This window comes from Cryptomeria japonica, chromosome 2, assembly GCF_030272615.1.
Source record: "Cryptomeria japonica chromosome 2, Sugi_1.0, whole genome shotgun sequence".
Classification (NCBI taxonomy): Eukaryota; Viridiplantae; Streptophyta; class Pinopsida; order Cupressales; family Cupressaceae; genus Cryptomeria; species Cryptomeria japonica.
The window spans coordinates 225,202,034-225,224,734 of NC_081406.1; the positions used below are offsets into that span (position 1 = coordinate 225,202,034).

The window sequence follows — 22,701 nt, forward strand, 5'->3', positions numbered from 1 at the left end:
CATAGAGTTCACGAGGGTTTTTTGGTATCCCAGGGACGCAGGTGAAGAAAGTAGATAAGCGCTAGAAGATATCTCCAGACTTCAAGGATAAACTCCTGAAGTTGATGTGTAGGGATGACCTCACATAAGCCGAGCTCGATAGCCTCCAGCATGCAAGCAAGGGAAGAGGCCTGAAGAAGTCTTTTCTACGAGAGGGAGAGTGGTAGTGCCTCCTGGATGTGTTGAAGAGCCGCTTGATGGGAGCCAGTAGGGCTTTGGACATTGCCATGCCGCGGGTTGTATTGATGAATGGCATCTGCAATGGCGTGGTATATGACTGAGCATCTGTGCTCGCTGATAGGATGGAGGAATTTATGACCTTGCAGCACGGAACTTTCTATATGTCGTACCATGCCATTGGACTCTTCTTGGATGCAATGCGTCTTCAGATACCACCCCAGACACAGCACTTGGTACCACAAGGTCGTGTACACCTTGGACAGCCGCCTATATTCTATTGGGTCCATTTAGATATCTTGGCACCGAGCGGAGACATACAAACAGGCAAGAAACGAAAGCGGAGGGTGGTGGTGTCTGAGTCCGAGCCGGAGTCGGAGCCCGAGACTAGTGGCCAAAGTGAGAAAGAGAGTGCAGAGGACTCCGTAGATACATCACAAGCCACGGAGGGTAGTTTCAAGATGGTAGGTAGAGAAGGACAGCAGGTGGAGGAGGAGACCGTGGCGACACGTCCCGTAGTTACGCAGGCAGCGGCAGCCACACCTCCACGGAGTGAGTTACCCTAGCAGACGGCATCATCAAGTGCCACGGTAGCCCCTCGGACTCTACCACATGGAGCAACAATATTGGCAGTGCCTGTTCCTAGGTTTGGGCAAGCCCGGACACAAGTAATTATAATCCTGAGACGCATGGCCACGGCATTGGTGGCCCTATCAGGAGCACCCGAGGCCCAAACAGTAGGAGGCGGGATTCCCACGGCAGCAATGGAGGCAAGGACCAGTGAGGAGATGGTTGGTAGTGAGGTTGCAGAAGCATCGAAGCATCTTGGAGGGAGTGGTACCCCTTCTCAGGCAGATCTAAGTGCCTGGCTGAGTCGGTATAAGATGGCACCTATGGCACCAGTTGCAGCAATTGCCCTCTCTCCACAGCGTGAGTTGCCGAGCCCCCACAAGATTGTAGACTTGGTAGGAGATAGCTCACCAGAGAACTCACGGGCAGTGCAGGGAGACCACTCACCCATTCATGAGTTGGTGTCGAGTCCCAAGCAGGAGCAGGAGTTGATACAGAGCCCCCCTCATTTTGAGCTACTGCAGAGTCCTCACTAGGATGCATAGGAGAAAGGTGTCCCCGCATCTGCGAGAGTGTATGGTGACATGGATTTGGAGCAGTTTATTGTGGACATGGTTGCTAGAGCCCAGAGGATTGTAGCCTCGGCACGGTCCCATGGAGATGCCAAGACAGATAGATAGTTGGAGCAGCTGCTTGGGTTTATGAGGAACGGTTGCACGGCACACTTTGCCGAGTGTTTTGAGTCGAGGGGGTGGCCTACTACAGAGACCTTGCAGATGCTAGAAGATTGGGGTCTCCAGGAGCAGGTTGGAGAGACCAGCACATAGTCCCTATTGCGGAGGGTAGAGGAGGTCTTCCGTGAGACATACTATGAGCTGAGGCGGACACAACATATTGCTCAGGGTACAGAGACACAGTGGCAGGAGGTCGTGTCGGCGAGGGAGGAGTTGGTTGCTCAACTCCAGCAAATGGAGGAGTCGCACAAGGAGCAGTTGGCTTGGGAGAAGGCCTCGCGGGTAGCGGAGAGAACTACCTTGGAAGCAGAGTTGGCAGAGGAGAGGTCGGAGAAGGATGCCTTGGGGGCATGGTTGGAGGAATCCCAAGAGGAAAGGGCTATGTTGGAGAACCGTCTCGCTAGTGCCTTGGAGATGGTGGAGAAGAAGGATAAGGAAGTCCTGGAAGCCACGATGATGGTGAAGACGGCTATGGAGCGACAGATGGTTGCAGAGCGGGACCTGCAGTTGAGGACTAAGCAAGTCTACGAGTTACAAGCACGCCTGGCAGCCACACCACGAGCATCGGCACCACCCTCACCAGGGACGCTTCCTCAGCCCCATTCTCACTCTTGATTTTTTTTTTTTGATCCTCCCGTTTTTGTTGCCAGTCATCAGGAGACGACCTTGTTTTTTGGAGGGGATGATGTTGGCGGCATATTGTATGTATGGGAATAATAAGTAATTAAGTAATTAGGAAGTACTTTGTTTAGTGATGTAACCGAGGGTAGGTAGTTACGGGTGCGACAGTGGTCCCTCGCACCCCCTCGGTACCTTTATATACCATGTGATGTCACTTGCCATTATGACAATTATGAATGGAATGGTATCTTCTATGTTGGCTAGCAATTGATATACATTGTGTGACTTAATACATTATGACTGTGTTTATCTGAAATATATAGCATTACTGATCTTTGTTATGTATTCCATCCGCATGCATTAAACTGTTCGCCCAGCAGGCAAACAACAAATAGGTGGATTTGTCAGTAAGTTTAATCAACTAACAAATATAAAGTAGAATTTATTTAAACGTGGAGAATTTGACTTCTTTTAGTTTGAGCATGCAAATAATCTGTTGGTAGCCTGGTTGTTTGCAGCTAATCTTTTGCTTTTCTTGAAAGGTGTATCATTTTCTGTTACCTTACATGTCTATTGGTGATAACATGCATTTAGTTTATTGCATTCTTTAACAGCTTTGAAGATAAGTAACAACAGATTCGCAGCAATATATAATAGTATTGTATTCATCCAGAAAATAGTGTATTGTGTCCAGTTATACAACAAAATCATGTCATTCCTCAAGTGTCAGGGATACTTCAATCCTTGTCGCAATCATCAATTGTGAAGATTAGAGCTCAAAGGATCAAAAAAAGGCAAAACTTTGCTAAGGCATGAAAAATGTTGCCCAACAGTCAAACAAACAGCCCAATAAAGGAGTGTAAGTTTATCAAAAGTAAGAATGCATCACAATGCAACAGAACATGCCTCTCTAAAGAAGAACACGAGCTTGAATTTAAAATTGTGTTTCCCAATGAATAGATACACACCTATGCAAAGGGTGACAAAAAGTTGCAAAATCCAAATATAAAGTCAAGCACACACCTCGTATAAGACAAGAAGATGTTGAGAAGTTTACAAATGTAAGTCAATATAGATCAAGCAATTAACTTGATACATTACAAGATCTTGGAAGTCGCCAAGATCATTCTTAAGAAAAAGAAGAGTGAAGGAATCGACATTGATGCCGATCAGCTAGCTAAGCGAGTGAAGATCATATTCTTCGGAACAGACGGATCACCACCTTCCAAGAGGCAGCTAGATGATATACACTCATTCACCGTACTTGCCAGCAAGACGAGAGATTTCAGGCCAGGATGGGAGACAACTTTTGCCTCAAGCTTGGATAAAGTCAATTACTTAAAGAACGGTTGAAGAACCTACCTGCAGTTCCAATAACTAAGATTGAAGTCATGACGTCCAAATTCGTTGAATTTGCAAAAAGAGAAAAGGATAAGGGCAACAAGATTCTAGAGGATAGTTTGTTATGATCCTATGTGGCTTCAATTTTCCTATTGGGGGATTTTTACTTGTATTTTGTGCCAAATGGATGGCATATTCCCATTGGCTGATATTTAATAATTTGCAATAATTAGGTATTTTGGTTGTAACAAACCCTAATTAGGGTTTAGGTGTCAAAATTTGGGCCCTCGATTTTGATTTAATCTTGGCTAAAACCATTGCAACATGCCCCTGAATCCCATGTTCCCCCATTGGCATTGGCACAAAGGACTACAACAGAGTTTGAAGGAGTACGTGATACCGCCAAAGTTGTCAAGGAATGAATTCGAGACATTAAGGAAAAGGGAGAGCGGATCATTGAAGATGTAAAGGAAATGGCCCACCACCGAGAGACCATTTTGGTCAAATTGTTCGAGATAAAAAAGGAGTGTTCCAGGGTCCATGAGGTGGTTGGTACAATTCTTCCCCTCGTGAGGGCTCTTTTTTGGACCCACACGCAGATTCCCACATTATCCGCTATCCTGGATCCTCATGGCATCAATGTTTTTAAAGAATGGTACTGGACTGCCAACATGAAGAATGACACAAAAGGCACCATTAATAAAGAGCAGGAGGAATGCAAGGAAATTTTGAAAAACATGAGGGATCTTGGTGGAAAGATCCTCCGATCAATGGTTCTGGGCTGGAAAAATAGTTTGTTCGATGACCAAGTACAACCAGATTGGGAGGATAGATTGAGAATTGATAAGGTCACATACTCCACGGAGGACCTATAGTTTGCCAGTGGATTGCATTCAAACATACTAAGTTTTGAGGCTCATCGGTCTGACTAGAAGGGGGGGTTAAAGCATGTAGATCGCCACTTGGAGGGTATGCAATATAAAATACACCATCCTCCCATGCCCCAAAGCATGGTATTGTTCCAACTATGCATCAGATTTCAAGAATATGTCCGGGCAGAGCGTGTAGCAGGTCGGGACCTCTGGAAGGAGTATTTGCACAGCGAGGATGAATTTTTGGAAAAAGGGTCTACAACAGAAAAGGAGAAAGTGCTTTAATAAAGTGCAAAGTTTCTTTTAAAAATCTTAAAAGCACTTTTTAAGCATAAAGTTCATTTCTAACTACCAGAACAGTTGTAAATTTTAAGCTCCGTGCATGTGCACTTTTGGAGCAGCTTTTTGGGGTAGTTAATTATCTTTTTGGTAGTTATTGCTTCTCCATTTGTTGTTGTTGATATTTTGCCTCCCATTTATGGGTATGGGCAGTTTTGTTAAAAGATGAATCTGGCCCACTTGTTTAAGTTTAAATCTTGGCCATTCATCCGTTTTTGGAAATCTATATAAAGGAATTAGTTCCTCTTTGTAATAAGGAGAAAAAAAAAGATTGTTGCAGAAACTCTGGCGAAATATATACAGGATTTAATGGGAGTTAAAGTTGTGTTTGTTCTACTGTGAGTGCATGGTCCTCTTCTCCATTTATTTTATATTTCTGCAATTGTATTTAATTTCAGACAATTATTTATGCATATATTTGATAGAAAGTCTCGGTTCATACCATTAGGAGATAGTTGATTATTGTTTCCTCTGCATGGTTAGTCTGAACCCCTTTTGTACTAAGTTCGGTTATTAGATTTGGATAAATAGGTGTAAGAATCTATCGTTCATATATAATAAACTTGAAAATTCGAAATCCTTAGATGATTGCACTAGTTTTTACTTAGTTGTGCTAATTAGCTGGCGAAGTAATTTCTAGTTATTTTGAGATTTCTGTCTATGTGTTGGAATATGCTATCTTAGTTAGAATTAGTTAGTTGTTCTTATTCACTCTTTATCTCTCTCTCCTTTTTCCTTTTCCATGAAAGAAACCCTCTAGTCAAGCTGAAATAGCATCAATCATAGGCAAAATCAGATGATATTGGACTGTTAAACTTTAGGGAACCCGTTCGAAACCAATTCCGTCTAACCGTAAGTCCCCTTTGTGTTTTCAGCAAAACACATCAAACTACTAAGCTATCTTGCAGTCAAGACCTGACAACCAAAACATTGAGGTCATCCCCATTGATCAAATTCACACAGCATTAAGGATTTCCTTATCTCAAGAGAGGATAGGATTCTTAGTTTTTCTATTCTGCGTTGGCCGGATGAAGTCATAGTTTCGCGACTTTAGACACGTCAACACGTTGTGGAGATGTTTATAGCATATCAAAGCAAAGATTAGTTGAGCTCACTTGAAGTTGTCCATTGTCTTGCATTCCTTGTATTAGCATAACATTCCTAAACCTTATCCCTTTTTCATTTTTTTATCAAAAGATCATTAGTAGTAGGAGAGAGCAATATTACAACATCATTCAAAAAATGTCATTCCATTGAGCTTGAATCGAGCAAAGAACAACTACGTAAGTCCCCCAGCAAGTACAACAAACACATCATACCATTGAAGCTATGCAACACGTCAAGACCTGACATCGAGAACCTTGGAGTCATCTCAAGTGATCCTTTTTGCTAATCTTCAGCATTTGAGAAATCTTTGTTCATGAGAGGATAGAGTATTCAATACTTTATTTTGTGTTTGATTGTGCATAAAAACACCATCAACAATAACCATCATATCCTCTTCTTCCATCTTGTGACCAATGGCCACTAGTTGATCATGAATGTCTTTGATCTTCGTGAGATGATCCTACAAAGACACCTTGTCGTCCATCATAATCAAGAACAACATTTCCTTAAGGAAGAATGCTCTGCCCTTGTCAGATGTCTTGTGCAGACTCTTTAGGTGTGTCCAAATCTCTACACAATCTTGCCACATGGCACTTCTATAAACATCTCATCGATGACTAATAACTTTAGTAACATAACCGCTTCACGATTACACTCATCAAGCTTGTCCTAGTCTTTGCCTATAGCAGTGGGTGTGTATATACAATCTGATCAAGGCACCGGTACTTGAAAATGGTGAGCATGCATTGTTTCTAGGTGTTATAATTTTTGTCGTTGAATCTTTGATTCCCTTCCAACATGATGTTGGTCAAAGAGGCCATCCCTCTTGTTTTCCAAAGGCACGAAAAGTGAGGTCAGCGCTAACTCTAGCAACGAACTTTCTCAAACAAATTATTCTGTCAAAAAATCAGTCAAACCCTGCTAGCACAAATCGCTAGGCATTACTCAAAAAAGAATACCCCAAATTTTATTTCAAAAAATCAGAACCCAAGATTTTAAAAAATCATAAAAAAAAGACACTGCAAAAATAGAACCCTAGGTCTTTAGGAAGCACGATTTTTTTTTTGATGAAAAAAAAAGATAACCCTAGCCATCCTAGAGAGAACCAAACACAAAAAACACCCTAGGTCGCACGTTTAGCAAACTCAAAAATCACGATTTTTGTATGAAAAAAATTCACCAACAATCTACAATGAAAAACATGCAATTTGCAGGTTCAAAAAAAGGCAATTTGTAGAACCCTCATGTGGAAGGAAAAAACAGGCCCTTGACATGGCCGAAATAGGAGAAAAATCATGAAAAACCCTCAAACGGAGGCAGTGCAATCTGAGAAAAAATCCACCACAATTTTTGTTTATAAATAGAGCCGCAATTTTTAGAAATGAAGCCACGATTGCAAAAACAAAACCCAACTCACAATTTGAGGAAACACACCCATGAAAAAGGAACCAAATAACATCACAATTTTTTTTTCAAAACCGTCCAAGAGAAATTCAAAAAAACCTTGATTTCTTGCATATAAAAATTGCCTACGAAATTCATTTTCAAAAAAAAAATCCACAAAAAAGACCATGATTTTGTTTTAAAAAATTGAACAAAAACTTCTAAAAAAAATTCAAAAAATTCTTTAGGAAAAACCATGAATTTTTGTTTAAAAAGTTGCCCAAAATATAACTGAGCTTTGATACCATGAAATGGTAATTGAAGGAATAATTAAGGAGAGGAATACTCCTTATATAGAGATAATTACACGAAGATTTTTCCATAACGGAATCGATCGAGAACTAGAACAAATAAAGGAAAGTCACTAAAACTAAGTACATAAATGACCATTATATGATAAATATTAAGAATATTACTTTAAAAAAGAGAATATGCATCAATTAGCGGTTGTAAAAAACTAAAGACCAGATACTGCAAATAAGGAAAAAACCATATATTGCAGCTAATGTTAAATATAAAAGCATACATATTTGGTTAGCTTTTGTAAATGTTATTCAAATTTACGTTCAAGTCTGAAGTTGTATAATTTTTGTTATTCTTTTACTCATATTTACTGTTGCTTTTTATGTTACAGGTTGCTGTAGATAACATTATATTTTTCTATGTGTCTACAGCATTTCATACGACATATACTTATAAGCAATGCCCACCGATCAAGGCATGCCTTGACCAGACATGTCTCTTGACATGCCCAATCAAGACATGTCTTGATCGGTGTACAAGCACCGCTTCATTAGAGTGTTATGTCGATAACTATCGGGTCACGTCAAATGATATTTAATATAATCAACCGATAACAAATCGGGTCATGTCAAAATGCTATTTAATATAACAACCGATAACAGATCGGTATACTGCGAGATTAATATGATAACTATTATAGTTATCATATGATAACATCAATCGATGCTATCATATGATAGCTATGATAGTTATCATAAGTCCGATCTGTTCTTATTACAATCACAGCATGTGTAATATGATCATAGCATGATCGATTATGTTTGATAATGATGTCCAAATGTCAAACTGTGCAATCCGATGTTTTGGATAGTGAATGCATATAAAGATGATTATAACAAGTTTATTTATTTAATCATGAAGTTCACCATTAGTTTGTAGTTATATCGATAAGGTAGATGATTGAATGAGAGATAAATGAAGTCTCTCATTCAATCATTTATCTTACCGAAGCTACTAAGTTTCAACACTCCCTCTTAGCTAGGGAAGATAACTGGAGACCTATGTAAATATTGAAATAAGCATCATAATTCTCATAATAGAATGTATTACACGACCTCGTAATACAAAGGATCATATCACATATGCTCGTGACATGATGCATCACATAATAAGTGACACAAGAATATATCACATCATCTCGTGATATCAGTATCGCATAACATGCGATACCTTGGATATAAAATACTTGACAATGTTGAATTCCCTTATATCCAGGTTATGGTATGTGCACTGACATTACGTCACATAATGTCTACCATAACATAGCATGGCACATACATGAGTCAGAGTGATATAAGTCAGCATGATATCAACATTACAAGATCGTCACCTTATAATGTTTAATACAAGTGTTCATTGTCTAAAAGATCATCACCTTTTAGAAATGTACACAGGGGGTGGAACCCATAAAGTCATAACACGACAAAAGAAGTTTACACATTAAACATCTCATATATTAGTACAGATTACAAAACTAATTATAACTCAATCATACCAAGACCTTTTCTGAAGTGTTCAAATTTCACTCTGGATAGAGGCTTGGTCAGTATGTCTGTTGTCTGGTCTCTTGTACTGATATACTGCAACTGAATCACATTCCTATCCACCATATCTCTCACATAGTGATAAGGGATCTCTATGTGTTTGGATCTATCATGAAATACGGGGTTCACGAAGAGTTTTATACAACTCTGATTATCACAATGAATTATAGTAGGCTTCAGTGGTTCTCCAAATAATCCCACAAGTAGCTTTCGTAGCCATACAACTTCTCGTTCAGCCATGGAAGCTGTGATATATTCGGCCTTCGTAGAACTCTGAGCTACTAAAGACTGTTTCCTACTAATCCAAGATATCATGGCTGAACCCAAGCTGAAGCAGCACCCTGAGGTGCTTTTCTAGTCAGTCACACTTCCAGCCCAATCTGAATCAATGAACCCGTGAAGATTCAAACCAATATTCTCATACTTGAGTCCATAGTTAAGAGTGCCTTGAAGGTATCTCATTATATGTTTTACTGCCATAAGATGAATCTCCTTAGGTTCACACATGAATTGACTCAAGGCATTTACTGGATAACAAATATCAGGTCTAGTATTGACCAGGTACATTAATGATCCAACCATCTGTCTGTAGAGAGTAGGATCTACCAATGGGGAATCTGTTGCTGCCTCCTTCAGTTTGTGAAGATTAGTTTCCATGGGAGAAGTCATGGGTCTGCAGTTCATCATACCAAATCTCTTCAATATGTCTAAGGTGTATTTTCTTTGATTAAGTATAATGTTGTTAGAGTTTTGCCAAACTTCCAATCCAAGGAAGTAATGTAGAAGGCCTAAATCCTTCATATCAAACTCTTTTTCAAGGTCTTTCTTACATTGACCAATAAGGTGATCTTATCCTGTAATCAGAAGATCATCAACATATAAGATCAATATCAGCATGTCACTTTTGACTTTCTTGAAGTAAAGATTCAGGTTTGCATCATTCTTTGAGAATCCCAATCCCAGCAGATAGCTATCAATTCTTTCATACCAAGCCCTGGGAGCTTGTTTTAGACCATATAGAGCTTTCTTTAATCTACACACATGTGTCTCTGCATTGTGGATCTCAAACCCTTATGGTTATTCTAGGTAGACTTCCTCCTCAATTTTACCATTCAAGAAGGCAGTTTTCACATCCATCTGATGGACTTTCCAACCTTTGGCTGCTGCAATGGCCAATACTGTTCTGATAGAGGTGTATCTAGCAACTGGAGCAAATGTCTCATCATAGTCTATTCCTTCTTATAAGTATATGTCGTATGAAATGCTGTAGACACAGAGAAAAATTTAATGTTATCTATAGCAACCTGTAACATAAAAAGCAATACTAAATATCAGTAAAAGAATAACAAAAATTATACAACTTCAGACTTGAACATAACTTTGAATAACATTTACATGGTATCAGAGCCAAGTTCATCGAACCTAAGGCATTCAAATTTGAGAAGTTCAAATCGAAGATATAAACATCATATTTTCCATGGCTAATGCTATCAAATTTGAGGACAGACTTGAAGGAGGCGATAATTTCTCAGCATGGAAGTTCAGAATTAAGATGATTCTAAAAGAAAATAAAGTTGAATCATTCGTAAGAGTTGAATCTAAAGAACCAGAGAATGAACCTAACAAATCGACATGGATTGAGGGAAATGAAAAAGCCATGAAGATCATAGTCGATGGAGTGAGAAATCACATTATGCCAATAATAAAAAAGCATGAGACTGCATACCATATGTTCAAAGCACTCGAAAGTGCATTTGAGATAAACAACGCAAGCAGAACCCTGGCTCTAAAAAGGGAAATAAATCATATAAATATGAACAAAGGAGAGTCAATCAATGCATACTTTAAGCGGATATCAACCCTAAGGGATGAACTGGCAACGCTTGGATATGAGATCCAGAGCAAAGAGCTAACGCTCATTGCTCTAGATGGGTTGCCTAGTACATGGGAAACATTCGTCCAAGGCATTAGTGCAAGGGCTAAATATCCGAAATTTGATAGGCTAAGAGCAAATTGTCTTCAAGAGGAGTCAAGGCTAAATAAGAAGGGGATCAAGCAAAAGAACATAGATGAAGATCTCCATGTTCTAAATACCAACTCCAACAAGAAAAACAAGAAGAAACATTTCAAGAAGAGAAAGAACCGACATGAGAAAAGGTCATCTAAGAAAGACAACTCTCACATTCAGTGCTTTAGGTGTGATCAATATGGACACTATGCAGCAAGATGTCCGGATAGAATCAAACAACAAGCTACATTTGCAAAAGTTAAAAGGGAAGAATATGACTCTGAGAAGCCTGTATTCTACTCTGCCCTCTCCAGTCAAGTATCCAATAAATCTAGCACCTAGATCATTGACAATGGGTCTTCAAGACACATCACTGGGTATACAGAATTATTGGATTCCATGTTAGAAGAAACTGATGAAGAAGTAACCATTGGTGATGACTCTGCACATCCAGTGAAAGGCGTCGGTACCTGCACCATTAAGCTGAAGACAGGCATGTCTCTTCAACTCACTGGAGTTCTATTCGTTCCTGGCATCAAGAGGAACTTAATCTCCATATCTGCACTTGAAGATGATGGGTACAGAATAACATTCAGGAATGGTAAAGTTCTAGTATGGCCACAAAACTCTTCCATCAAGAAGGCTACAACCCTAGGACATAGAAAAGGCTATTTGTACGAGGTATGTACTGAATCTAACCTAGCCCTACTTCATGAGATTGCAGATTCTAATGAAATTTGGCATAGAAGATTAGGTCATTTAAACTTTCGTGCTTTATGTTCGATGGAAAAATTAGTAATTGGTTTGCCTAAGTTAAAACAATACCATTCTGGTACATGTAAGGGGTGTGCCCTAGGCAAAAATACTAAGAGTTCCTTTCAGAATAGTTGTAGGAAAACAAGCAATGTTTTAGAACTAGTTCACTCTGACCTATGTGGGCCATGTCTGTACCATCATTAGGAGGGTTCTTTTATTATGTAATATTCATTGATGACTTCTGCAAGAAGACCTGGATCTACTTTCTTAAACATAAAGAATCTCAGGAGATCCTCAAGAGATTTAAGGAATTCAAATCTCTCTCTGAAAACTCTTCAGGAAGGAAAATGAAAACCCTAAGGACTGATAATGGGAGAGAATACACCTCAGACATTTTTAGGGAACTTTGTAAAGAAGTTGGGATTAAGAGGGAGTTTATTGTCCTTTACAACCCCCAACAAAATGGGGTTGCTGAGAAGAAAAATAGAACCATTGTAGAAGCAGCCAAAGCCATGCTTCTTGATCAAAACTTAGAAACTCATCTTTGGGCAAAAGCCTCCAACATTGTTGTATACATACAAAATAGATGTCCTCACTCCCACATTGAAGATAAAACTCCTGAAGAAGTTTTCACAGGTATAAACCTGATATCACCCACTTTAGGATATTTGGATGCCCTATCTACTTTCATATACCTAAAGAGAAAAGAACAAAACTAGAACCTCTAGAAGAAAAGGAATCATTGTTGGATATAGTGAAACCTCTAAAGCCTACAGAATATTTGTGCCTAGACATAGCAATATTGAACTTAGTAGAGATGTAATATTTGAAGAAGACATAGCCTTCAAAAGGACCAGTAGCTCAGTGGTAGAGCACTCCAACAACGTATCGAAGGTCCTAGCTCCGAGTCCTAGCTGGTCCATGTCTCAACAACTTTACTTGTAGATGTTGGGCATATTGTTACAGTTTACCACATGCCTTTTTTGTGGCAGCAAAAGTGTGATTGCCTTAGTTTATCATGTGTCTATGGTGTTATGTCATGGGGAATAAAGTCACATTGCAAGCTATAAGATGTTAATCACGATCAATAAGTGGCACCAACCATGAGAGTGGGGTATCATATGAATGGTTGCAATAGTCATTACACTTTCCATAATAATGTGAGAACCTTACAAAGCAAAGAATGGGAAAATGAACATGCCTATAGAACTAACTACTAAATAGGGTATAATGACCCTTAGCTAGAATGTTCATATAAAACACACAGATTTAAAAAACCCACCAAAACATTTTGAGAATACATTGTAGAAATGGTAAGAACATGAAATACCCACAACATATATAACAGATCTGCACATGTAATACTTGCTGGAACTAAATAATTTATTCAAATATTTCATTCAAGTAGATTTCTGTAGAAGATGATTACAAAGATTTGCCTCTACAACAATTACAAATATATTAAAAAAAATACCCAAATGCTGAAATGCCCAAAAGTTGAAGTCCTTTAAACTTGAAATGCACATGCAAACCCTGTATGAAGTTGCCCTCAGAAATCCAAAGGGGTTTGTTCCTCCAAATTCTAGGAAACCAATGGGGTTTCATACATTGATCTCTAAAACCTAAGTGTTTCCGCCCTTAGATCCAATAGCTGAATAAAAGTGCTCAAACTAAGATTATGGTTTGCTGAAAATCTCAAAAGATGATCCAAAGATGTTTGACTTATATAGAGGTTGAAGGCCTAGCATGGACCCAAAATTTCTCACCATTCTATTACATTCAAATTTGAGGCCATTAACAGCATCCCTAGTTGGCCATGGTGATAGATGAAACCCTTCTTTTGAAGGGTATGGATCTGTGAAAAAGCATGCCTAAAAGAAAGCATCCAAGGAAATGCATGTCCAAAGCTCGAGCAAGGAAGGTGTTGTGACATTTTCACACATCACCCTATTGCAAATGGGGACCCCCACTTTTTGCTTGGTAGCGTAGTTGTTTTAGCTTAGTCGTCTAGCTTGGCAACAATTTTGGTATCTGTAACCTCTTGCTTGTGAGGGGATGCAATGCCTTTGTCATCAAGATGTGATCAAGTCGGGCAGTCTAGCAGTAGTCAGGTCCCCCTCTAGACTGGTTTGGAGTCTTCTCAGCTCTAAGTGCTCAAGTGATAGGTGAGAGTCAGGTGATAGGTGAGAATCAAGGTAGTCATTGGGTGATACTTCACAATGCAACCTCTAGGACAGGTCAAGGTGAGTCTTAGGTGTGATGAGTAGTCAAGAAAACAAGTGGATGCCCTTAGGTTAGTGTGTGGAGGTGATGATCAATCAACTGAGATGAAGTGCTAGATGTAGATGATTCAAGGTCCAAGTGATGATCAAAGGAAAGAATACGCCAAGTCAACCCTATGAACAAGTCACTCTACACTTGGTGAAATCAAAAGTGAGGAGGTCGAAGTGAGTTATCCACAACTCACCAAAATCCACGACCTTGAAGATCTTGATGATGATGTTAAATGGAAGTGGCAATGAGTGAGTTACACCATGAATCCTCCAAGTGTGCAAGCAAAGACACTGAAATGATCAACTTAGACAAATGAGGAAGCAAGGAATGATACAATCAACTCGAAGTGGAAGTCATTGAGTTTGTCCTTGGGTCATGAAAATCCACGACCTAGTGATTATGACTCCAACTAGTCTTTGAGTGCAAGTTCATAGCTAAGAGTCATTGAAGGTGTTGATCGAGTGAGTTGCATCATCCTCGAGTGTTGATGAACAATCTTGAATGAGGTGAAGTGAAATTAAGATCAAGTCAAGGTGGAGGTCACACTTGCAATGTTTGTTCTTGAGTTGCTCAAATCCATGACATAAGGGGTGAGGTGATGACTTTTGTCCTTGAAGTTGCCAAAATCTGCTACTTGTGGAGGTCCAAGGCTTGAAGATCTTTGAAGGGAATGATGAATGAGAGTGATGCTATCCTTAAACCTTAATGACCGATAATGAAGATGCCTTGGAGTGAATTGATGAAGAAATTTTTATGATGAAGGTGAGTGATGAAGATTGATCCATGACTTGAGCACATCTATGAGGTGCTAAAATCCACGACTCAAGGGTGGATGGCAAGATTGATCCATGAGATGAAGGAGAAACAATGAACTCATTCAATCCTTGACTTGGAGAATGAGGATTAACAACATGATGAAGGTGAAGTAATTGACTAAGTGTTGGAGTTGGCAAGCTTGAATGATGATGATGACTATCCTCCATTTGCTAGAATCCACGCCTAACAAAAATCCATGACCCTCCAAAATCCACAAACATGAGAAATCCACGACTTGGAAGTGGATGGTGGCAGTTTATCATTGGGTTGAGAGAATCCACGACCTAGTGAAGGTAAGTGCAACAACCATATGTTTGAGTAAATGAGCGCCAAGTGAAGTAAGTTCATGATGTGATGAGATGATCAATGCAATCAATATCTTGGAGGGAGGTAAGTAAGTCATCCATGGGTGGTGAAAATCCACGATCAGCAAGAATTCACGCCCTTCTAAAATCCACGACCAAAGTGAGGTGTGAGTGCGACCAACAAGGAGACCTGAAAGCACATTAAGCAATGGAATTAATTAAATGTTGATAAACGAGTCAGCTTCCTAGTGAGTGTGAATCATCAAGGGATAAGGTACTTATAAAGAGGACAGATAATCATTTCATTTGATCATCTCAAACAAATTTGGTTCATGAACAGATCAATCGCAGCAATCTCTATCAGGGCAAAGACAATTAAATCAAGTTGTAGAGCGACTTCAGACAAGGAGAGGACAATTCAATCTAATATCACAGTGATTTCCATCTAACAAGAGGAAGCAATTCAAATCATAAACTCAAATCAGGTCTCAGACCTTAAAACAGTACGAAATCAGACATGGAAATCAGAGATCAATTCACCATTTTACCATCATTTAGGATGCATATTAGATTGGAGGTTGGTCAAATCTGTCTATATCATATGTGTTTGATGCTATCCTTATTTGTTTGGAAGGCAATGTATGGAATGATGGTGGATGCAAGTGAAAGAGCTCAAGCGATGCATAGGGATGATAACCAGCAAGGCAGAGGAACATCCAGAGATAACTTCATCAGCAAACAGCAGATTGCAAGGAGGGAAGCATGGGACGATTGTGAAGGTGAAGGAGGACATCTCAGTAGCTTGCAAAGGTCGGGGTTCAAGGAAGGATATCAGCATAGTCAATGTAGAGGTGTAGCTCATGATCAGATGCAAGACTCAGCAAGATAGTGAAGGGGTCAAGATTCACTAGCATAGAGAATGAGGATCAACTCGAAGATGACAACAGATGCAAGTGAAATGCAAGAATGAAGGAACTCGAGGACTACAAGTATGAGATATTGATCAAGGATCAAGCATAAGGTGAATCTCCAAATTAGCGAAGGCCGACATAACCAAGGATATGCAAGCTGAGGTGGCGACAACTCACCTTCATTCATCAATCAAAGTCAACATATCCAGATACATTGAACCTGTTGCATCCAAGAGTGGAGCAAGTGACACATGTCACTTCATCAAATATTGTTTATCTTACCTAACCTCGATTCCTATTGGTTAAAATCCAAGGAAGGACATGTGTCCTAAGATGTAATTTTATCATTGGTCAAGCATTAAATGTAATGCAAAGTTAGTTGTAAGTAACCCTAATTAGGGTTTTATCTTGTAATCTTGGCCATTGACTTGGATTTGATCCCGGTCATTCATTTGTAAAGGAGCTCTATATAAGGCTTGCTCTCCTCATTTGTAAGGTTAATAGTTAGCAGCCAGATAATTAGATTACAAGTAGAGTAGGAGGAGAAGGCAGAAATTGTTGCCAAGGCATGTATATAAACATACTTTTCATTGAATTTATGGTGAATGGTGGTGTTTCTTTTACATATTGTATGGTTTGTTGTTATGTCCTCATGTTAGATGAAGTTCATTGATTGTGATGGAGTAATGTGTGGATGTTGATAATTCCTTGGTTCATACTATTTGTGGTTGGATGATTTTCAATTACAATGCATAGTTAGCCTGAACCTCAAAATGTGCTAAGTTCAGTTGTGGATATGTTTATTCAAGTTGCACTAGTGTATTGGGTATTTGGATGAATGTTCATGATATGAAAACCTTTCATTTCCCCTTGGAAGATTGCATCAATTCTGTGCAGGTATTGGCAACATGGAGAAGTAAAGCTCGATTTGAGGAATGTCTCCATCCAAGCATGATCCTGTGCTATCATTGATCTGAGAAGTAGATTAGATTTCTCTAAACCCTCAATCCCTTTGTCTTTTTTTTCAAATCAAGTAAATTTCCACATTTCGGCAAGAGTTCAAGTATCAAGGTAAGTCCCCTTTGGATTACCAACAATCACATCAACCATTGAGACTATCCACACGACAAGACCTGACAATATAGACCTTGGAGTCATCTCAAATGATCCTTTCACTCAACATTTGAGAAGATTTAGTTCAAGAGAGGATAAAGTATTCAATACTTTATTTTGTGTTTGAAGTGTCATAAAACACACATCAACAAAAGGGTTCAAGAAAAGGGATTCCAAGGTGTCAAGATGCAATATGTGCCCAAGGTTTCCATGTTGACATGTGTAACATACACCCTTGTTTTTTTGTTTTTTTTTGTTTTTGTTTCGAATGTGTTCGTAAAAGAGAGACATGCTGACTATTTGTTTGATGATGATATTACATGCAGAAATATAATGACTCAAGAAAAGACGATATTCCGAAAACTTCACAAAAAGATATAACTCAAATTTATTTTCCATATGGGAATTACAATATATCATCAAAATGAACAATACCCAAATAAGCAAAATGATTCACAAACACATTTCAAGCATACCCATTAATTCCAAAAGTACATAAGTCTGATTTGGCATTGAAATATGCAAATTGGCATCAGATGATTTGGATGCCACCCTCCAAATACTCCTCCCAAGGCAATTATTTGGATGTCTCTGATTAGGAAAGCCCTAAACACCTCCAAACAGCCACAAACTCCCCCAAAAACCCGATCGAGCTCCTCTCCAAAACCTCACGCCACTGCTAAGGCCATACGACCAGCAAGTACAAGGTACGGCCTGCTCAAAAGGTCCATAGAAACTGCAATAAACTCAATGGCCTTCCTCTACCAGCCACTATGAACAATCTTTGTCAACATGAAGCTCTGAAAACCAAAGAAGAAAATTGAATCATGATACCATTGAAGCTCCAATGTGATTCCTAAATGAAACCACCAAAGATCTTCCAGATTGGGTCTTTCACCAATGTAGAATATGTTCCTTGCAAGGGTTTTTGTCCTCACAAAGCCACAAGATGAACAAGTTCAACCAGCAAGAGAGATTTCCAAAATATCAAACCAAGCATAACAAATGAGCTCCAAAAACTTGCTTTTATAGTCTCCCAAAACGCTACACCCCCTTAGGAATTTTCTTTTTAATTTAATTTTGAATCTCCTTATGTCTCCAAAGTGGCACCCCATTCCAAAAAAAACCCTTTTAAATATTTTACCCTTTAATATTTTAGACCCCCATATAGTCATTTATTAAATATTTTGAAAAAACGATAAAATTAAATCTTTAATTTAACTTTATAATTTAATAACTTGTCGTTATTTAATTTAAAAGCACTGGACTATATCAAATATCAAGATATCATCATTAACTAAATCCACTAACCATTCTAAAAATAGAAAGACTAACAAAAGGCTTAGTTGGAGCCCAAAACTGACTTACTCAAAATAGTATGGGAAAACCATCCAAATCCACTCCAAAAAAGAGCGTTGCACACATCTCAACCTCCTAAGCTCAAAGAAACACCTGTCACTATGGAATTAACTATCATCATGAGTTCATAACCCTACTTATTAGCCTACAAGAACCCACTAAATAGGCTAATAGTCCCCCAAAATGAAGTGCTTAGGAAGGGGACATTACAACATAAGCAATATGACAAGGGTTCAAGGATTTGACGGTTGAGATACCCTACTAACACTTCTACAGGAGTAGGTTGTCATCAAAATCCCCGAAGGTCCAAAGAGAATATGTAAGTGGAGCAATAGGGGTCAAGGAATTAAGGTGCCAAGCGAATGTGATGACAAAACATCCAAAGGAGATTGGGACAGAAGGAAGTGGGAAGCAGGGAACTCAAGAAAAGGATGCTAGTATGGGAAAGTGTAAAACCCTACCCAAAGCAAGAAAGTGACCCAAAACCTCCCAAACTTAAATAAATTAGAAAGGAGACATTACATAGGACCATATCACAAACTAATGCATAATGGCTTATCTTGACTCTTAAGTAATGTAGCAATTGCAAGGAAGAGATAATCTCTTCGTATTGTGAGTTTCATTAGAGTACACTTTATGTGATTACTGCATATCTAAAGTGCTAAACCAATAACTGTTTCATGCTAAGCTCATCTACCATCCCTACAAACAACCTTGACCATATATCTTTTAATTTAAATCCTCTTTGAAATCTATTGGTTGGTCCACTTTCTTGGAAACCTAGAAAACTAAAATGCTTTATTTTTAAAACAATGCAATAATCGATTCAAAATCACATTTTTCCTTTGTCCTTCCTGCCTCACCCTCGCAAGTATCTCAATCCAAAAAATTATATTTGACAATAAATACAATTTTTAAAGCAAGCTAGGGACTAGTAGGAGGACGATGACTTAGGTTTAACAATGAATGTGGAAGATTAGTTTGGGTATAAGGCCCACATGAATTAGAAGAGTAGTAAAATCTCAAATGTGACTTCTAATCATAAAGATGATGTAAGTTTAATAATACATTTCCAATACTTAAATGGTGTCAGGATGAGATTGAATGAATGAATGAAAGATTTCTTATAACGTCTGCGAGGCCAACGTAGCCTATGGGACCCAAGAGCAGCACACAAACTATCAACACCAAAGCCTTATAAAGTTAGTAATCTCCTCATGAGATCAGATCTTCTATAGTGAATTCTGATGATGAAGTTTGCATCTTTGTCAAGCCTTAACTCCTCAAACAAGGTGCTTAAATAATCAATTTTCAAAGTGTCTTCATAGCTGGTATAGATATTGTTGTACGTTGAGCACTCCATGAAGAAGTGCCATTCTATCTCTACCACTCCCTTGTTGCAAAATTGGCATATTCTTTTTTCCTACTCTTTAGGCAGCATCCATCTGCCAATTTCAAATCGAAGAAGATGAGAAATAGTCCTTAATTGGACTATCAACATTTTTGCTTTTCATTTGATATTCACTCCTATGTAGGTTGTTTTCTAATGTCCCAGACAGGGTTAAATTCTTTGATGTGGTAAGCTTTTTTTGCACCCTATTTGTTATGTCCATATGGCATTTCTAATTTTTTCTCTCACATAATTTTTTTATTTTCTCATTAATATTTGGACATTCATGCACATTAGCATCCCGCTTCTTCATCCATGTGTTCTTTCTTCTATTTAGCTCTTCCTCCATAATTAGCTTAGGCCAACAATGGTTCTCCATATTGTAAATCTTCTTTAGGTAACCTAGTAGCCAAACTGTCGCTGATGCTTCCAAGGGGAAAGTACTTGCTTTAACCAATAAAATCTTGTATGGAGCATCAATCTTAATTTTGAGACTACATATGATTAGTGCTTCTAGATTATTTCTACATGTCTCCATTTTTTATCTCACATGCTGCTGCCCCAAATCACGAGTAACAAGCAATCCAAAAAACATTCTCTTGGTTTTCCTACCCTGTATCTCTGCATTTCTATATCTATTTTGTAGGGAGTAGCTTGCTTTCCAACCTCCTTGATTTCTTTTGCTTTGCATGTTTCCCAACTGAAATTGTTGTGGAAATCAAGCCTGAGATATTTTTTTACTCATCCACTACTTCTAGAAGGTTGCCTTCAAGGAGAAAATTAATTTGTTTAGGTTGCCTTCGAGGAGAAAATTAATTTGTTTCTTTTTTCTTCATAATATTCACCTACATCGCAAACTCCTAACAAAAGGTTTCAAGTGCTCTCAAGTGTTTTCTCAAACTATGAACTGTTTTAACAATTAATATGAGATCATCCGCATCTAAGAATAACTTTATTACATACTTAGTCAGCTGAATTCCCTCCCCACCAACCTTGTCTATCCATTCTTCCAACTTATTAATGTATAGCCCACACAAAGTTCGGGAAAACGGGCAAAATTGTTTGACGCCAATATCACTGTCAAAGTACTCTGGCATTCCCTCATTGGTTCTGTTTTTTGCCCTGATTTGATACCTCACTAAACAATTCAAAAGCTTCATTCCTGTTTCTGACTCCCCTTTGCTGGCGTCTTTTTGATTCAGGATACCTAACACAGTCGTGAGAAGACCGAGTTTGAATCCAAGCTGGTAATTGGAAAGTACCATGGTTTAACCAGAAATAAATTTAAAAAAGGAAAAATAAGGATTGAATAAAAGAAGCATACTCAAATACAATTTTGCATAGCGATCAAGCGTGTCTTTAGCAACGGAAATTAACAAACAATATGAAAGTCTTATTTTGTACCCACAAATGTCTGATAAAAACTGTTCATGATTCTCAAAACAGAAAAAAAAAATTATTGCAGGTCAACGGTTTAAGAGAGATGACCTGTATTCGACCCTTGCGGACCACTGAATATTTCCTAATTTGGTACCTAACAACGGACGACAGCAATGACGGCATTTCTGCAGCACTAATAGCATGTACTGTTGAAGTACGAAAGGATGGGTACCTAATTTTCCATTGATATTGCCCAAAATTATTATCACTATTGTTCCTTTTACAGATGGAAAAGCTTTGAGCCCCTTCGAACCCTAATTTTAATCCGCCGCTTACTCTGAGTTGAAAATAAGTTGCCAGTCTCAACCAGTTTGTAGGGCATATGGTAGAAACGCACATTTTATAATAGCTGCAACGCTTGACCATTCACAGTGATGGTGACCAAGCAAGAGCCTGTGTCTGTCTACTTTCACATAATGACCGTTGTTTGCTACTTCAAGTCCTTGCCTATTCAACCAGCCTGCCCTTCAATCCGTTTGAAAGAGCTACTCCTATTTTGCATACTGTATGGCAGACGAGAAAATTTAAATTCTGAAAGGCATCTTTGGAAGGAAATTCAGGTGGCAAAGATAGTGCAAAGTTGTTCCATAGCATATAGTGAGTAGAAGAAAAAGATACAGAGAACTTTAAACACAAATATTTCAAATTTATATATATATGGAGAAGTGTGTAAAAATGAAGTATATCATTATGAAAAATGTTATGAGACAAAAATTTGGTTTTACTATTTGTATATTTTTTATTTAATTTATTTATATTTGTGTTATATCAATATTTGAATTTTCTTTTTATTCTAATGTTAATTGTAATTCTAATCTTAACTTTTATTTATTTTATTTTAATTCTAATTGAACTATAATTTTAATCTTAATATCTTAATTGTAATTAAAATCTTATCTTATTCTCTAAATTATTTTAACTGATTAAAAATATTCAATATTTTTATCTTAAATAAAATCTTATTCTAATTTATTATTATCTTGTTATCTAAATTATATCTTGTCTTTAAAATCTAAAATAATATTTAATTTTTTTTATAAAGAAGTCAATTTTTTTCTTTATCATTTGGTTTGAAAGTAATAAGATTACTATATTTATTTGCGTTTTTTGTTTTTTTTTTCCATGTATCACCATCATTACAAGCTATCAAGTTGCTTTTTTATTCTGTGAACACGAATGCATGGCCTCTTATATGTGAATGGTACATGCCTTTAATGCAATTATAGGATTATTTTAATA

The 22,701-nt window shown here is 38.1% G+C and overlaps 1 protein-coding gene across 1 annotated transcript in view; it reads right to left on the bottom strand.

Annotated features, from left to right (window-relative positions):
- LOC131048686 (uncharacterized) overlaps nt 1-22,060 on the bottom strand; it is a 156,662-nt gene extending 134,602 nt beyond the window's left edge. Inside the window, exon 1 of the mRNA XM_059213996.1 lies at nt 21,511-22,060. Coding sequence (XP_059069979.1) covers nt 21,511-21,828 — 318 coding nt within the window. The 5' untranslated portion in view covers nt 21,829-22,060. The remainder of the gene's footprint in view (nt 1-21,510) is intronic.
- Between the last annotated feature and the right edge of the window lie 641 nt (nt 22,061-22,701).